Source organism: Phasianus colchicus, chromosome 27 (assembly GCF_987193195.1).
Source record: "Phasianus colchicus chromosome 27, bPhaCol1.hap1.1, whole genome shotgun sequence".
NCBI lineage: Eukaryota > Metazoa > Chordata > Aves > Galliformes > Phasianidae > Phasianus > Phasianus colchicus.
This window is the reverse complement of record NC_143462.1, coordinates 4,311,272-4,324,501: the sequence shown is the minus strand read 5'-3', so window position 1 is coordinate 4,324,501 and position 13,230 is coordinate 4,311,272. Positions and strand designations below refer to the sequence as shown.

The window sequence follows — 13,230 nt, the reverse complement described above, 5'->3', positions numbered from 1 at the left end:
TCTGAAAGATTTGAGGAGAGGTTTCCATCTCCTCTCTTTTTGATTTGGGGCCAGCCATGATTTTGCATGACCACATTTCTGGGGCAGGATCGATTGTTTTCCTGTCTTGCACACCGGGCACATGCGTGAACTCAGCGCTGATTGAGATCATGGAAACCACTCTGCCTGTGCAGACAGGCACCTGGCTCCGTCTGTCCGTCCGAGCAGCCCCTATAGGGCTGTGCATCCATCCCTGTGTCGCCGGCAGCCCCGATCCCAAGCAAGTCTGCTCCCGCCGCGCATCCTCTGCGCACCCATCTCCTTGCGCAAGGGCTTATCCGCCCGCATCGCTGCAAGAGGAGCTGCCTGCTCCCAGGGCGTGGGCGAGCCTGCAGCCCCGGGCTGGGCATTGCACAGCTCCTCTGCCCGGCCCCGGTGCTGCAGAGAGTTTTGCAGCAGGGTGCGTTCCCCCACCACGCATTGCTGGGGTGATAGCGGGCCAAGAGCGGTGTTGGCGTTGTGAAGCTTTGGGATGCATTTTTCTTGCATCCTGATGGGCTTTCACCCTTGAAAAGTTTGGGGAAAACGTGCTTTGACCTAAGGCTCGTGTTGGGGTTGGATTGTGCTCTTTGGCAGCCCCAGTGTGCCCTCTCCATGGCCAAAGGGCTCTCCCTATGGCTCGGGGTTGATTGGAGACATGGCGATGGCACGAGTGGGACTCAGTCCTCGCCACTGTTCCCACCTGCACGCATTTCATCAGGGTGACCACAGCCAAAATCCTCCCTGCCGGGGGCAAACCAACCTGTGTCGAAATTTCTGCAAGCTGTAAATCTACAGCGGTTGTAAAACCTCTAAGCCTCCATCTGCAACGTGCAGGTAAACCTTTAATTCCCCAACAATACCCAGCTAACTCCCAGATAAATCCCTAATTCCTGTGCGCCGGGCCCCGCGCGTTGGGCACCGTGCAGCCCGGTGGCTGCAGAATTGAGGCAACCCCACGATAGAGGGGACGCCGACGGGTTTCAGGGCTCATCAACGCAGTGATGACAGTGGTGGTGATTGCTCCACGCATTGTACAACGCGGGTCCCTGCCGCTGGCACAACGCTTGCCCAAGCCGGTGAAACCTGTAGGGAAAGACCACCCTTTCTTGGGCAACTTCCCTGACTCAAGATCCCACCCCGAGTCTCTGGGAGATGGATCTCTGCTGCCTCTTACAACATATCGCCATCCAAACTGGTTTCCCCACAGATCTCTCTTCCATGGATTGTTTTCCCTTTTTTTTTTTCTTTTTTTTTTTCTTTTTTAATTTTTGGGTGGCTGCAAGAGCTCAGACCACGGCACTGCATCGCTGCTTTTTGTAGAATCGTAGAACCGCTGAGGTCGGGGAAAGCCTCCAAGACCATCAGCCATTGACCCATCACCACCATTTCCATGGAACCGTTGAGTCACTGAGGTTGGAAAAGACCACCAAGGTCATCAAGCCAACCACTGACCCACCCCCACCGTGTCCACAGACTCAGAATTGGAGAAGTCCTTCAAGATTATGGAGTTCAACCCCAACCCATCACCACCATGCCCGTAGAATCACCAAAGTTGGAAAAGACCTCTGAGATTATCGAATCCAACCCCAACCCATCACCACATTAAAACTGGAAGTGACATTTAAGACCACAGGTCAACCACTGACCCATCCCCACTGTGCCCACCAAACCACGACCCCAAGTGCCACATCCCCACATTTCTTTTTCCTTACACCACACAAAGCTCAACCGAAAACACGTTTTATAGAAAAGAGGTTCCCAGAGCTGCTTCCCTGTGCAGAACCCCTTTGAGACACCGGGATTTTCCTTCAGTTATCAACCCAAATCTTCCCCAAAGGAAGATTCTGGCAGCGGAAGGGTTACGGGCACCCATCTGTGCAGCCGCGTTTCACAACGCGCTCCGAGTTTTACTACAAGTTTCAGACAATGAAGGTGTGTCTGCGCTCGCTGCCTGGCTTGCCCATGGTGTAGGCGTCGGGTTCAGCGCCGTCTTGTCAACACTTGAATATGTTGAGCATCACTCATGGGGCATTCTGTAAGAAACCTATTAAGTTAATTACCCAGGCTCGCTCGCTCCGTGTGTGTGTGCGCACCTCTACTGTAAAAATTTGGCTTTTTGCATTGCAAGATGCTTCTGATGCAAGCCTCGGTGTGATGACATCTCGTCTCTGCTGTAACTGATACAGCTGCGAGCTCGGAGCCAGCAGCAAGGATCTGAGTTGGGCTGCACACCCCTGACATAAGGATTATGGGGTCGGGGTCACCCCCAGCGCCGCCCCTCCCTCCATCCCTTCTGAAGGCCCATCCAACCCACCGCCTCAAGGCATCACCCCGCGTCCCCCAGCCCCACCTATGGGTGTTTTTTTTTTGGATGGGGGAGGAGCGCAGGGCGTTGCACAAACATCGCATGCGCCCCAGGTGGGGCGGCCGGGCCCCCTCCTTCCGCGCCCCGTGCGCCCCGTGGGATCCGGGATCCGGTGGACTTTTATGGACAAAAGGGAAGTCTGTGGCACGGCGGCTTGGCAGCCTCCCTGCAGCTGTAACCGCAGTGCTGTTAACCCCTCAGCCTCGGGATGGGGCGGCCCCAGCACTGCAGAACCCCACGGCCCTGCATCCCTGGGGAGCAGAGGATGCTCGGCACCAAAAAGTTGGAACAAAATGCGTGCGTGGCTTTTTCCGAGCGCCCAAACCAACACGAAAACTCACCAAGCAACGCCCCAACCCTCTCCTCCTCCGAGGACCCCCCCCCTCCTTGCAAAATACAAAATAACGAGCAGAGGGAAGCTCTCCAATTTGAGACGTTTCCTGTCCAAATTCGCTGCATCCCCAGGGCCGGGCCGGACTCTCCCTCCGCCCGCTGCCAAGAGTTGTTGTCAGGAAGCGGCCGCAAGGCTGAGCCCGCGGCACCCGGATGCACTGCGGGGGCCGGGCAGCTCCTCATCCCCAGATGTGCAGGGGAGAGCTTTTGGCCAGCAAGAAAAAGATGAAATAATAGAAAGAATAACAGAAAGAAAAAGCAAAACCCCACCCCCGTGCTCTTCCCTCATTATTCTCGCCTGATTCCCCATTGATTCTGTTCAGTTCCCCACTGCTCCCCTCCAGTTCCCCAAAGATTCCATCTGATTTCCCATAGCTCCTCTCCACTTCCCCATTGGCCCCGTCACATTCCCCACTGCTCCCATCCAGTTCCCTGCTGATTCTGTCCAGTTTCCCACTGCTCCCATCCAATTCCCCATTGCTCCCACCAGATTCCTCCTTGCTTCTCTTCAATTCCCCATTATTCCCATCTGATTCCCCGCTGATTCCATTCGATTCCCCATTGCTCCCGTCCCATTTCTCCCATCAGATTTCCCATTTCTCCCATCTGAATCCCCATTGCTCCCATACAATTCCCCATTTCTTCCATCTGATTCTCCAGTGCTCCCATCTGAACCCCCATTGCTCCCATACAACTCCCCATTGCTCCCATCTGAATCCCCATTTCTCCCATCCCATTTCTCCCATCAGATTCTGCATTTCTCCCATCAGATTCCCCATTGCTCCCATCAGATTAGGGATTCCAAAATAGCCAAGTTGGCCCAGAGCAGGAGTAGTGTTGGCACGCGCGGGCTTTGATCCGCCCCCGTGCCCAGGAAGGTGCTGGGATGGGGATCAGACAGAAGGAAAATGTGTAGGAGAGGTTTTGGGGCACGCGGGGCCGCATTCCCCCCCCCTGCCCCAGGGTTGGGATGGGGTGCAGCATCCCTGCACCTCAAAAAGAGCAACGTTGAGGTCATCACCCTAAAAATCTGCAGCAGAATGGGGTTCTGTGTGGCCTCAGAGCCCGGATCTGCCGTGGGGATGGAGCGTGGCACGCGGGTGGCATTCTGGTACACGTGCCTACAGCTGAGCTCCATGCTGTGCCCCACTCCCAGGAACGTGCTGGTGCTGTGCACACACCTGAGCAAACATCCCCGTGTCCCCAAACACCCCTGTGTCCCCAAATATCCCTGGGTCCCAGACATCCCCGTGTCCCCAAACATCCCCATGTCCCCATGGCTGCGTCCTCCCCCCGTCCCACCCCAGGGCAGGGTGTCGGCGTGGGTTCCACACAAAATCAGGCTCCGGTCCTTTAAGTGCCTGAATTAGGCAAAATTTGGTGTTTCTCCAACAATCCTCCGGAAATGTGCTGCTGGAAAAGCCAGCTGATCTTAAAGCGCACGGACGCGGAGCCGATGAGTTTTCCACTCACTCCTGAGATCCGCTCCCCAGCCCTTTTCATGGCCACTTTGAGCTCATTCCCTGCACCGAAATCTCAGGGCTCTGATCGTGGCTCTTCCCCCCACTGCTCCATTCCTGGGGTCCGGCAGTGCTTTGCCCACTCCCCAGCCCTGCAGAGCAGCCGTCCCACACCCCAGGCAGCAGCAGAGCTGGGGCCGTGCAGTGCTTTCTCCCCACTCCGAGATAAAACATTCTGCAAAGAGCCCAACACCGGGGTGATTTGTGTTTATTTTGCTTGCTTAATAACCCCACAGCCTGTCCCTCCCCGGGGCATTAGGGTGTATCAGACAAGCATTCGTTTGAATTACACCCATGCCTGATACTAATTTTTAAATATATTTTTATGGTGGCCTTCCCCATTTAAGGCGATCTAGAAGAAAAAGGGAGCAGCAGTCAGTACCTCATGGTCCTAAAAGCAACTGGGGCAAATCCTTTGGGTGCTGACCCCATAAACCCGAGGAGATGCTCACTGGAGACATGTCCCAGCCCTGTCACTCTGCTGGGGACACAAGGTGGGCGCTGGGACCCCTCAAGCCACCAGGGATCCGTGAGGATATTCCTTGGGGGGTCCAATGAGTCCTGGCTCGCTTTTGTGGTGGGCAGCCAACCTGTATTCATGTGGCAGCTTCTTTTTGGTGGTCCCACTGAGAAATGATGGTGGTCCCATTGAGGTGTGATGGTGGTCCCACTGAGAGGTGGTGTCCTATTGAGAAATTACAGTGTCCCAGTGAGGCGTCCCATTGAGAAATTATGGTGGTCCCATTGCAAAATGAAATCCCATTGATAAATGATGGAGGTTCTGTTGAGAAATGGTGGTGGTCCCATGGAGAAGTGATGGTGGTCCCAGTGAGAAGTGACATCATGGCACAGCACTGGGGTAAAAGCAGTTGGTTTTTGTGCTTGGGCTGGGCTGGGAACCATTGGGATTTGGGGCGCTGGGGGATATCTGTGCTCCATCGCTCTCCCCAAAGGACTTCTCCATGCAGGAGTAATGGGATGGAGAGTTTCCCTTTGCTCTCCTCCGTTTTCTCCTTGGACATCTCAGGGCTGAATGAGACTGAATGGGGGTTCTGGTGAGAGCAATCCCATTCTGCCCGTGTATTTTTTTTCCACCAGGAAAACCTCCAAACGCGGCACATTTCCACACAGGGCCGCGGTCAAACAGATCCACAACAAAAATCACCGTTGTGTTTGAGGCCCCCCTGTCCCCAGGGCAGCACCTCAGCCCCACTCCTCAGCACGGCCGTGGTCCCATCCGCCGTCTGTTTGTCCTGGATCCCCTCCAGCTGCTGCGCCGATTCCCACACCCACTTTCCATCCCGTTCCGTCCTCGCCCGGGTGAACCGCTGCGCTCACCACCCTGCCCTTCCCCCTCCTCTCCGTGGGATCTTTCAGAGGGGGAGAAGAGGGAGCATATATGCGCATAATGATAAAGATATAAGACCAAGAGAAAAACAAAACGTGACTCACCGCCGTCTTAATTTATTTGTATTTATTTCTCCTCCCCGCCCCGACGCAGACGGCACAGGGGGGGCCCGGGGCACTGCCACAGAATGGCGTTGGGAAGGGGGGAAATCATTTTCTCCACTCTTTGGGGTGAGGGAACGGGGGCACGGAGGTTTGTGGCACTGCATCTGAGGGCAGTCTGTGCACATCAGGCGTTCCAGCGCTGCTTGACACGGCCGTGGATGGAGGATGGAAACGCGCATCCTCGGCGGGGGGAATAGAGAGGGAAAAGGCACAAATGGTGTCATTAGGGACTGTTAATGCTCTCATAAAAGGGCATTAATAAATGCAGCAGCTCAGCAGCATCCATTAGCTGGGCTCGTGGTGGGGGGATGAGGTGAGGGCGCTTCTCACCGACCCCACAGTCCCCTCCTATGGCTCAGGGCAACTCCCCCCCCACCCCCCCAGCTTGCTCCCTTCCCTCCACTAGAGCTGTTTACCACCTATTAAAAAAAAGGCAGCTCTCATAGTGCCAGTCCCCACTCTCCCTCCCGCCCTCTTCCTGTTCTCTCCTCTTAAAATGAGCTTTATCCTTTGACTCTCCCATCCCCGGGGCGAACGGGAACGCGCTGCGTCTCGGGGTGAGCAGAACCCACAGTGTGAGCAGGTGGGGGAGCAGGGAGGAGCACGGCCGCTCCCCAGGAGCCCACGGCAAAGCCAGGAATAGCAGCTCAGTGCTGCACGGAGCAGCACGGCCCGGGGATCCCTCTGCCTTCATAAGTGGCAACGGGATGGGAGAGGTCGAGGCGGCGCTGGGGTGTGAAGAGCTCTGGGGGGGCAGCGGGGTGGGTGCATCCACGGCACAGCTGGGAAGGGGGATGGGGGGTGCACAGATGGATAGGGTGGGAAAATACGTGCCGGTGCACATCTGGATGGAGCAGGAACATCTGTTGGTGCACACTTGGATGGAGCAGGATCGTGCACTGGTGCACACCTGGATGGAGCTGGTGCACATGAGTGGTTGCACACCTGGCTGCGGTTAGGAAGGGGGGTTGGCGCACGTCTGCATGAAGCACAAACACGTGTGCTCGTGCACATCGCGGCGGAGTGGGACCACATGCCTTGGTGCACATCTGGATGGAGCGGGTGCACACATCTGGGCGGGCCGTGTCACACATCTGGATGCGCTGCGTCGCACATCTGGGCACGGACAGCAGCCATGGAATCCCCTGCAGACCCCTGGCAGCCTCTCCTCCAACCCCCGTACAGCCCAGGCACCCCGAGCTGCCCCAGATCTCCCCACTGATGGGCTCCCTTTGGTTCTGGCTGCTGGGATGTGGGGACCAGCGTGGCCTTTGGCACCCGGGTGAACTGCTGTGCCACACACCTCTCAGCGCCGTGACTCAGTGCACAGCATTTTCCTTCCCTCCCGCAGCAGGGCGAAGCTTTGATCCCCAAACGCCCGCCATGCTCCCCACGTGCACTTCTGCTCGCAGTTATTCGGTGCCTCTGGTTTGGGGTTGGTTGTTGGGGGTTGGATTTTTTGGGTAATAACTCCCAGGGCAGGTCAGGACGGAGCAGCGCTGGCAGCAGCACTTGTGTGGGCAGGACTGGAATAACGGGTGCAGTCAGGGGAGGATTTATGAGAGCTGGAAGCGGTGGTGGGAAGTGGGGGTCGAGGGGGGGGTGGATCAACGGGACTGGAGTGCAGTGATGTCCCCATAACCCCATCCCCACTTCACGGGGCATCACCCCCTGCCCAAATATTGAGGATGTTACATAGGAGAAGTTGGCTCGCTGATGGATTTGGCAAGAAAAATGTTCAAAATAGCATCTCCCCCCCCAAAAAAAAATAAAGTACAATCAGGTCGAAATTTGGGTGGCTCCATCCCACTGTGGGCTCAGCAGCATCTCACCTCCTCTCCGTGTGGTTTCAGGGCGCGGAGCTGAGGACGGGGGAGCTCAAAGGGCGCGTGCTGACAGGTGAGTGCCAACCCCAGGCTGGGGGGGATGCGCTGGGGGGGCTGGGGGGTGACGTTGTGCCCTATGGACACAATGCATGTGTTGGCTGAGGCACTGCTTTGGTGTTGTTCTCTTTCTAGAGGTAAATGTGGTTCCTGTAAGAGCAAAAAAAGAAGGGGGGGAGTGTGGGGGTTTGGGGGGGGGAGGGAACAGCCAGAAGTAAAACCTGAAGATAAAATGGGTGAATCCCAACCGCCTCTGTGATGTGGCACGAACAAAGAGTTTGGGTTCAAGTCAGGCTGAGAGGCAGCCGTGCAGGTTACAGCCCAGAGGGATGCATCCCTGGGGGGGTCACAGTGGGGAGGGGGGGGGGGGAAGAGAGAGTGGGGGTGGGGAGCCCCTGGTCTGCCTGTATCACATCCCTGTGTGCCACCCATGCAGCCACATCTGGGCAGCTGTGCGGGGCTCCCATGGGGTGCGCAGTGCAGCGGGGGCTCAGCTGCGTGCAAAGGGAGGAAACAACCCCAAAACCACGAGCATCCACCCCAGCCCTCCCAAACGGGAGCGTGAGTGGGGCAGAGGGTGATGCTCACCGCGGGGCACCGCTCACCCCCCATCTCCCTTTGCACCCACAGAGTACGCCCGCCCCACGCCGCCACCCCGCAGTGGGTACCACCGCTACCAGCTGCGCCTGTATGAGCAGCCCGAGGGTGAACACGTCATCCTGGGTCCTGAGGAGCGCATCTCTGTGGGTGAGGAGCAGCCGTGCCCCGGGGCATCGCTTTTGGGTGCTGCATCCATCCGTCCATCCTGAGTTCGCAGCATGGGAATGCCCACGCAGGGATGCTCTCGTTTAGTGCAGCGGGATGAGCTTGGGGTGCTGGGGTGGGGCGGCCCTGTGCTGGGGGTTCACCAAATAGTGGATGGGGATAAGGGGAGGCGGTTCAGCGGCTGTGGAGTTGGGCTCAGACATCACCCACACGTCCCCAGCCAACCAACAGTGGGAGTTTTGTCACTCTGATAGGGATCAGAGATGGAGATGTGGCAAAGGGATTGCTCAAAGGGGCTGACACAACGCCGGCCAACTCCCAGCCGGAGCAGGGACACAGGGACACGTCCCCAGGTGGGGATGGGCTCACAGGGTAAAGCTCCCATGCACGGCTCTCTGCGGGTTGTTCTGCCCCTCAGTTCACTTTCCTGGCTCATTAGCTCTGAGTCTGAATGACTGAAGGTTGGATTTAACCTCTTGGCTGCTGTGTCACAGCCTTATGTTGTCCCAGCAGGTAGGGAGAGGGTCCTAAAAGAGCCGTCCCAGGAGGGGCTGTTGGTGCCTGCAGGGTTTTATCGGATGGGTGAGGGGGGGTGAGCAGCAACTCATCCAGCACAGCAGAAATGAGGAGGGGAAGGTCTGATCCTGGCAGATCTGCTCTGCGTCCATCCCATCCTGTGGCATCTCACGGGATGCTCAGGCCGTCCCACAAAGCTGTCAGCCCTCCTCAGGCCTCCCATCCCCAAATGAATCCCCTCTTGTCACCCTGTTTGCAGCACCAGTCCCTCCATCAGAACCGGCGTCACCCGCTGTCACCCCAGCATCACCCCTAACCCCAATCCCACCCAGCCCCCCATCCTGGCCAGCCTGGTGCCGTCCGTCTGTCCTCTGTCGCTTTATGCTCGAATCCACTCAGGAAAAAAGGAGAAACCGCCACATTCCCCCCTACAGAGCATCACCTCCACCAGCCCTTCCTCCCCACCAACCCGACGTGCGCGCAGTGGGGCGGTGGGACCCATCGTTGCGGGAGGAGCGGTGGGGCCGCAGCTTCCAGAAGAGGGCACTGCGCCCCGAGCTGACCTCCCCGAGCCGCGCTCCGAGCGCCGGGACGCGGAGAGCGCCGGGGGAACAGCGCGGGGTGGGCGGTGGGAAGGGGGGGGATCCGTCGGTGCTTCTCCGCTGGGGCTCGAAGGGAGGGGAGGGGGGGTGAGGGGCCGTGACCCACTGCGGGCTGAAGGTGTTGGCGCTGTGCGGAGAGGCGTTTCGGTGCCGGGTTGGGGGTGGGGGCCGCGGGTAGAGCCCGAGGAGCGGCAGCGTCCCCGCACCGCCCCTTTGGGAGCGGTTTTTCCAGGGATGCTCTGAAGCAAAACGGTTTCTATTGCGTGGGGGGGAAGTTGGGAATAAATCCTGTCGCCGTCCCCCACTCCCTCCCAACCCCAGATCCCTCCGGGCACCCCCACCCCTCCCTACTGACGGAGCCCCGGCGCCGTGACCCCAAAGCGGCTCCGCCCTCCCCGGCCTCAGTTTCCCCCTTTTAGAGTCCGCTCCCACCGAACTCCGCTTTTTGCAGCGGCTCCGTCCCCCCCGTTTCCCCCCCCCGGGCCCAGCGGTGCAGCGGCGGTTCCGTACCCGGCAGCGCTCAGCTGCGGCCCCGCGGGGTGGCGGCCGCCTCTGCGCTCCGAGCGGATGGGAGATAACAGTTCTGTGGGCTGCAGAATCTCCGAGCCGCCCGTCGGAGCGGCAGAGCTCGCAGCTCTCCGTCCGCAGCGCTGCCCGACCTTAGGAAATCCCCCGCGTCCCGTTGGGGAATTCAGCATCCAGCCCGGCCGGGGGAGGAAAACCCACCCGGACTGCAGCCTCAGAGCCGGTTTGGGGCGCTTTTCCCCATTTCCCCCACTCCCTTCGGCCACCGGCAGCGCTTTGCACAGAGACCCCTCGCACATCCCACGGGGATGGAGACCCTTCTTTTGCCCGTCGCGCTGTGCCCGTGGGTCGCTGCCTCCCGCAGATGTCACCTTAATGAAGGTGGCACGGTTTGGGGTTGCGGCACTGCTGGACGCGCTGTGCCACCTTCCTCCCCTTACGGGTCCGGATTCACATCGGGGAATGATTCATGAGCCGACCTCGATCCGCCCAGCCAGAAATTCGGGTCGGACCGGTGCTGGAAGGGAGAGGGAGCAGGCGAGGAAAGCAGGAGCTGAGCGCAGCGGGGCGATGCCGGGCTTGGCTTCGGGGCTGGGAAGCGAGGAAGGCTGCTGTGAGGATGATGATGGCGAGCGTGTGGCCCCGGCCGAAGTCTCCGAGTGTTGGTTAATGGGGATAAAAGCAGGCAGCGACCGCACGCCCACCTCCGTTGGGACATCATTAATCTCAGCAGAGCTGCGCTGATGGGGCTGATTAATGATGGCCCCAAAGTGCTGCGGGGTGGGGGTCCTGCATAGGGCTGAGGGGTACGGTGGAGGGGACAGAAAACAGCCCCATATGTCCCCCTACCCTCAGGCTGTGGGTCCGGAGGGGTTGGCAGAACCGTGCCCGCTCCCCATGCCTCAGTTTCCCCTGTATGCACTCCTCCTCCTCCTCCTCCTCCTCCTCCAGCGATGATATAATCCTGCAGGAAACGAGTTTGAAAGTGGACCAAAGTGCGGATGAAACGCCTCATTGTTCAGGCGGGGGGGGGGGGGGGGGGGAGACGGTGACCCCACAACCTCCTCTCCCAGCTCCACTGACTCACGGAGCTATTGGGACCCATTGGCACAGAGGTGCCCTTTGTGGATGCCCCATACCCACGGGAGGGGTGGCCGTGCTGTGTCGGGGTGCCCCACGGTTTGGGGCTGCCCCCACATTGCTGGGTTTGGGTGGGGGGGGATGCGGGGCTGGGAGCCACCTGGGGAAGCCCCCAACACATCCGTGTGTGCCTGGGGGTTTCCTTCAGGACAGACCCACAGGGAGAGGTGAGAACAGCACGAGTGCAGGTAGGAAAGTAGGTCAGGAAAAACCCTCGCCCCGCTGTGCGGGGCCGCTGCGTGCAGCCCTGTAATAACGCAGCCTCATCCCGGCCGCTTTCATCCGCGCCTCTTGGGAGGATCCATAAACACTAATTAGGGCTGCCGGCACCCCAGGGAGGGGGGAGCAGCCGTGTCTCGCTCTCACCCCATCCCTCGGGGCCCCCACTGCACTCCGCCTGGGCTTTCTGGGGGCTTTCATCCCATGGATGAAAGGCACCCACAGATTTGGGGGCAGTAGGATCAGCTCCGGGACCCCGAGAGACCCCAAGCCCATGCTCAGGGGGATGAGTGGGGGGACAGATCCAGACCCCGAAGTGAGATGTTCCCATCCTTTTTCCATCCTTTCTAAGGGAGGTCTTTAGGGGTTGGAAGGGCTCATCTCCACCCTGGGCACAGCAGCAGCTCCCCATCCGCATCCATGGGGGCACAGAGCATGACGGGAGGTGGGGGGCACAAGGGAGGGAGGGTTTCAGATCATCAGTGGGGCTGTTGCCACACTGTGACACCACAGGTGTGTCCCTTCGGTGCCTCTTTGGGTGTCTCTTTGGTTTCCCTTTGGGTGTCCCTTTGGGTGTCCCTTCGATTTCCCTTTGGGTGTCCTTTTGGGTGTCCCTTTGAGTGTCCCTTTGGTTTCCCTTTGGTGACCCTTTGGTGTCCCTCTGGTTTTCCTGTGGGTGTCTTTTTGGATGTCCCTTTGGTGTCCCCTTGGGTGTTCCTTTGATGTCCCTTTGGGTGTCCTTTCTGATGCCCCCTTGGGTGTTCCTTTGGGTGCCTCCTTGGATGCCAACGCTGGGGATTTCCAGGGGTGGCTCAGAGGAAGCAGTGGGCAGCTCTGCCCCAAAGGCCAGCAGGAAGCAGTGGGGGCAGAGGGGGGTCCCCATCCTCTGCTCCCCCCAGGGGCCGCTCGGAGCAGGGTGCAGCACTGCACGGTCCCTGCAGGCGGTGCAGAGCTGTTTGCAGGATGTGGTCGGGCGCGTTGCACGCAGCAGCAGCAGGATGCAGCCCCGCTCACCCCTCTGCTCTCTCCCCCAGGTTCCTGGTCACTGGAGAACTTTGTGGAGCGCTTTCGGCTCGGCTCCCCCGTGGCCTCGACGCAGTTCCTCACCAAACACCACGAGGATTAGAGGGGCACAGACCCCGCAGCGCCCCCAGCCTCCTGCAAACCCCAAATCCCTCTGCGCGACGCCGCTGTGGGGCTCTCTGTGCATCCCAAAGGTGCCCCACCTCGAAGCTTTGCTGTTTGCTGAATGAAACCGATGGATGTTTGTCGGGTCTTTGCATCCAGCCCCGATGTCACCGAGCGGTGGCACTGGGATGCAGTGTGGGAGCCGCCGTGGCTCCATCCGCGCTCTTCTCTTGGAAAGCAAAACCGAAATTAAAGCTGTAAATCAGAAGAGCTCTGCCTGCCGGCCGCACAGCCGGACCTCCCCTGTAATTAGCTCTTTAATTAGGCTTTCATCCCGAGAGTCGGGTTTTCTCCTCGCAGACTGCCCTCGCTGATTTCATGCCCCCATGGCACAGGGCTTGGAGCAAACCCAGCGTGGGAGCGAGAGCTTGAGTGGGGAAACTGAGGCACTGGGAAGCACTCGGCGCGGGTTGGAGGGCACAGCCGTGCTCCCATTGCTGCATCTCACCCCAAATCCATCCCAAAAGCATCGAGAGCAGTGAGAGCAGCTTTCACCTCACAGCCAGAGGACTTTCCCTGCAGCAGGAAGAGGCTGTTTACCCAGTGGGGCTGAATCATGTGCTGCATCCCATGCAGCACTG

At 59.1% G+C, this 13,230-nt stretch overlaps 1 protein-coding gene across 5 annotated transcripts in view; it reads left to right on the top strand.

Moving 5' to 3' along the window:
• PEBP4 (phosphatidylethanolamine binding protein 4) overlaps positions 1-12,859 on the top strand; it is a 54,482-nt gene extending 41,623 nt beyond the window's left edge. For all 5 annotated transcript variants that reach the window (XM_090125501.1, XM_090125503.1, XM_090125500.1 and 2 more), the window contains 3 exons: positions 7,665-7,710; positions 8,325-8,441; positions 12,496-12,859. In XM_090125501.1, coding sequence (XP_089981627.1) covers positions 7,665-7,710; positions 8,325-8,441; positions 12,496-12,587 — 255 coding nt within the window. In that variant the 3' untranslated portion in view covers positions 12,588-12,859. The remainder of the gene's footprint in view (positions 1-7,664; positions 7,711-8,324; positions 8,442-12,495) is intronic.
• Positions 12,860-13,230: the final 371 nt, after the last annotated feature.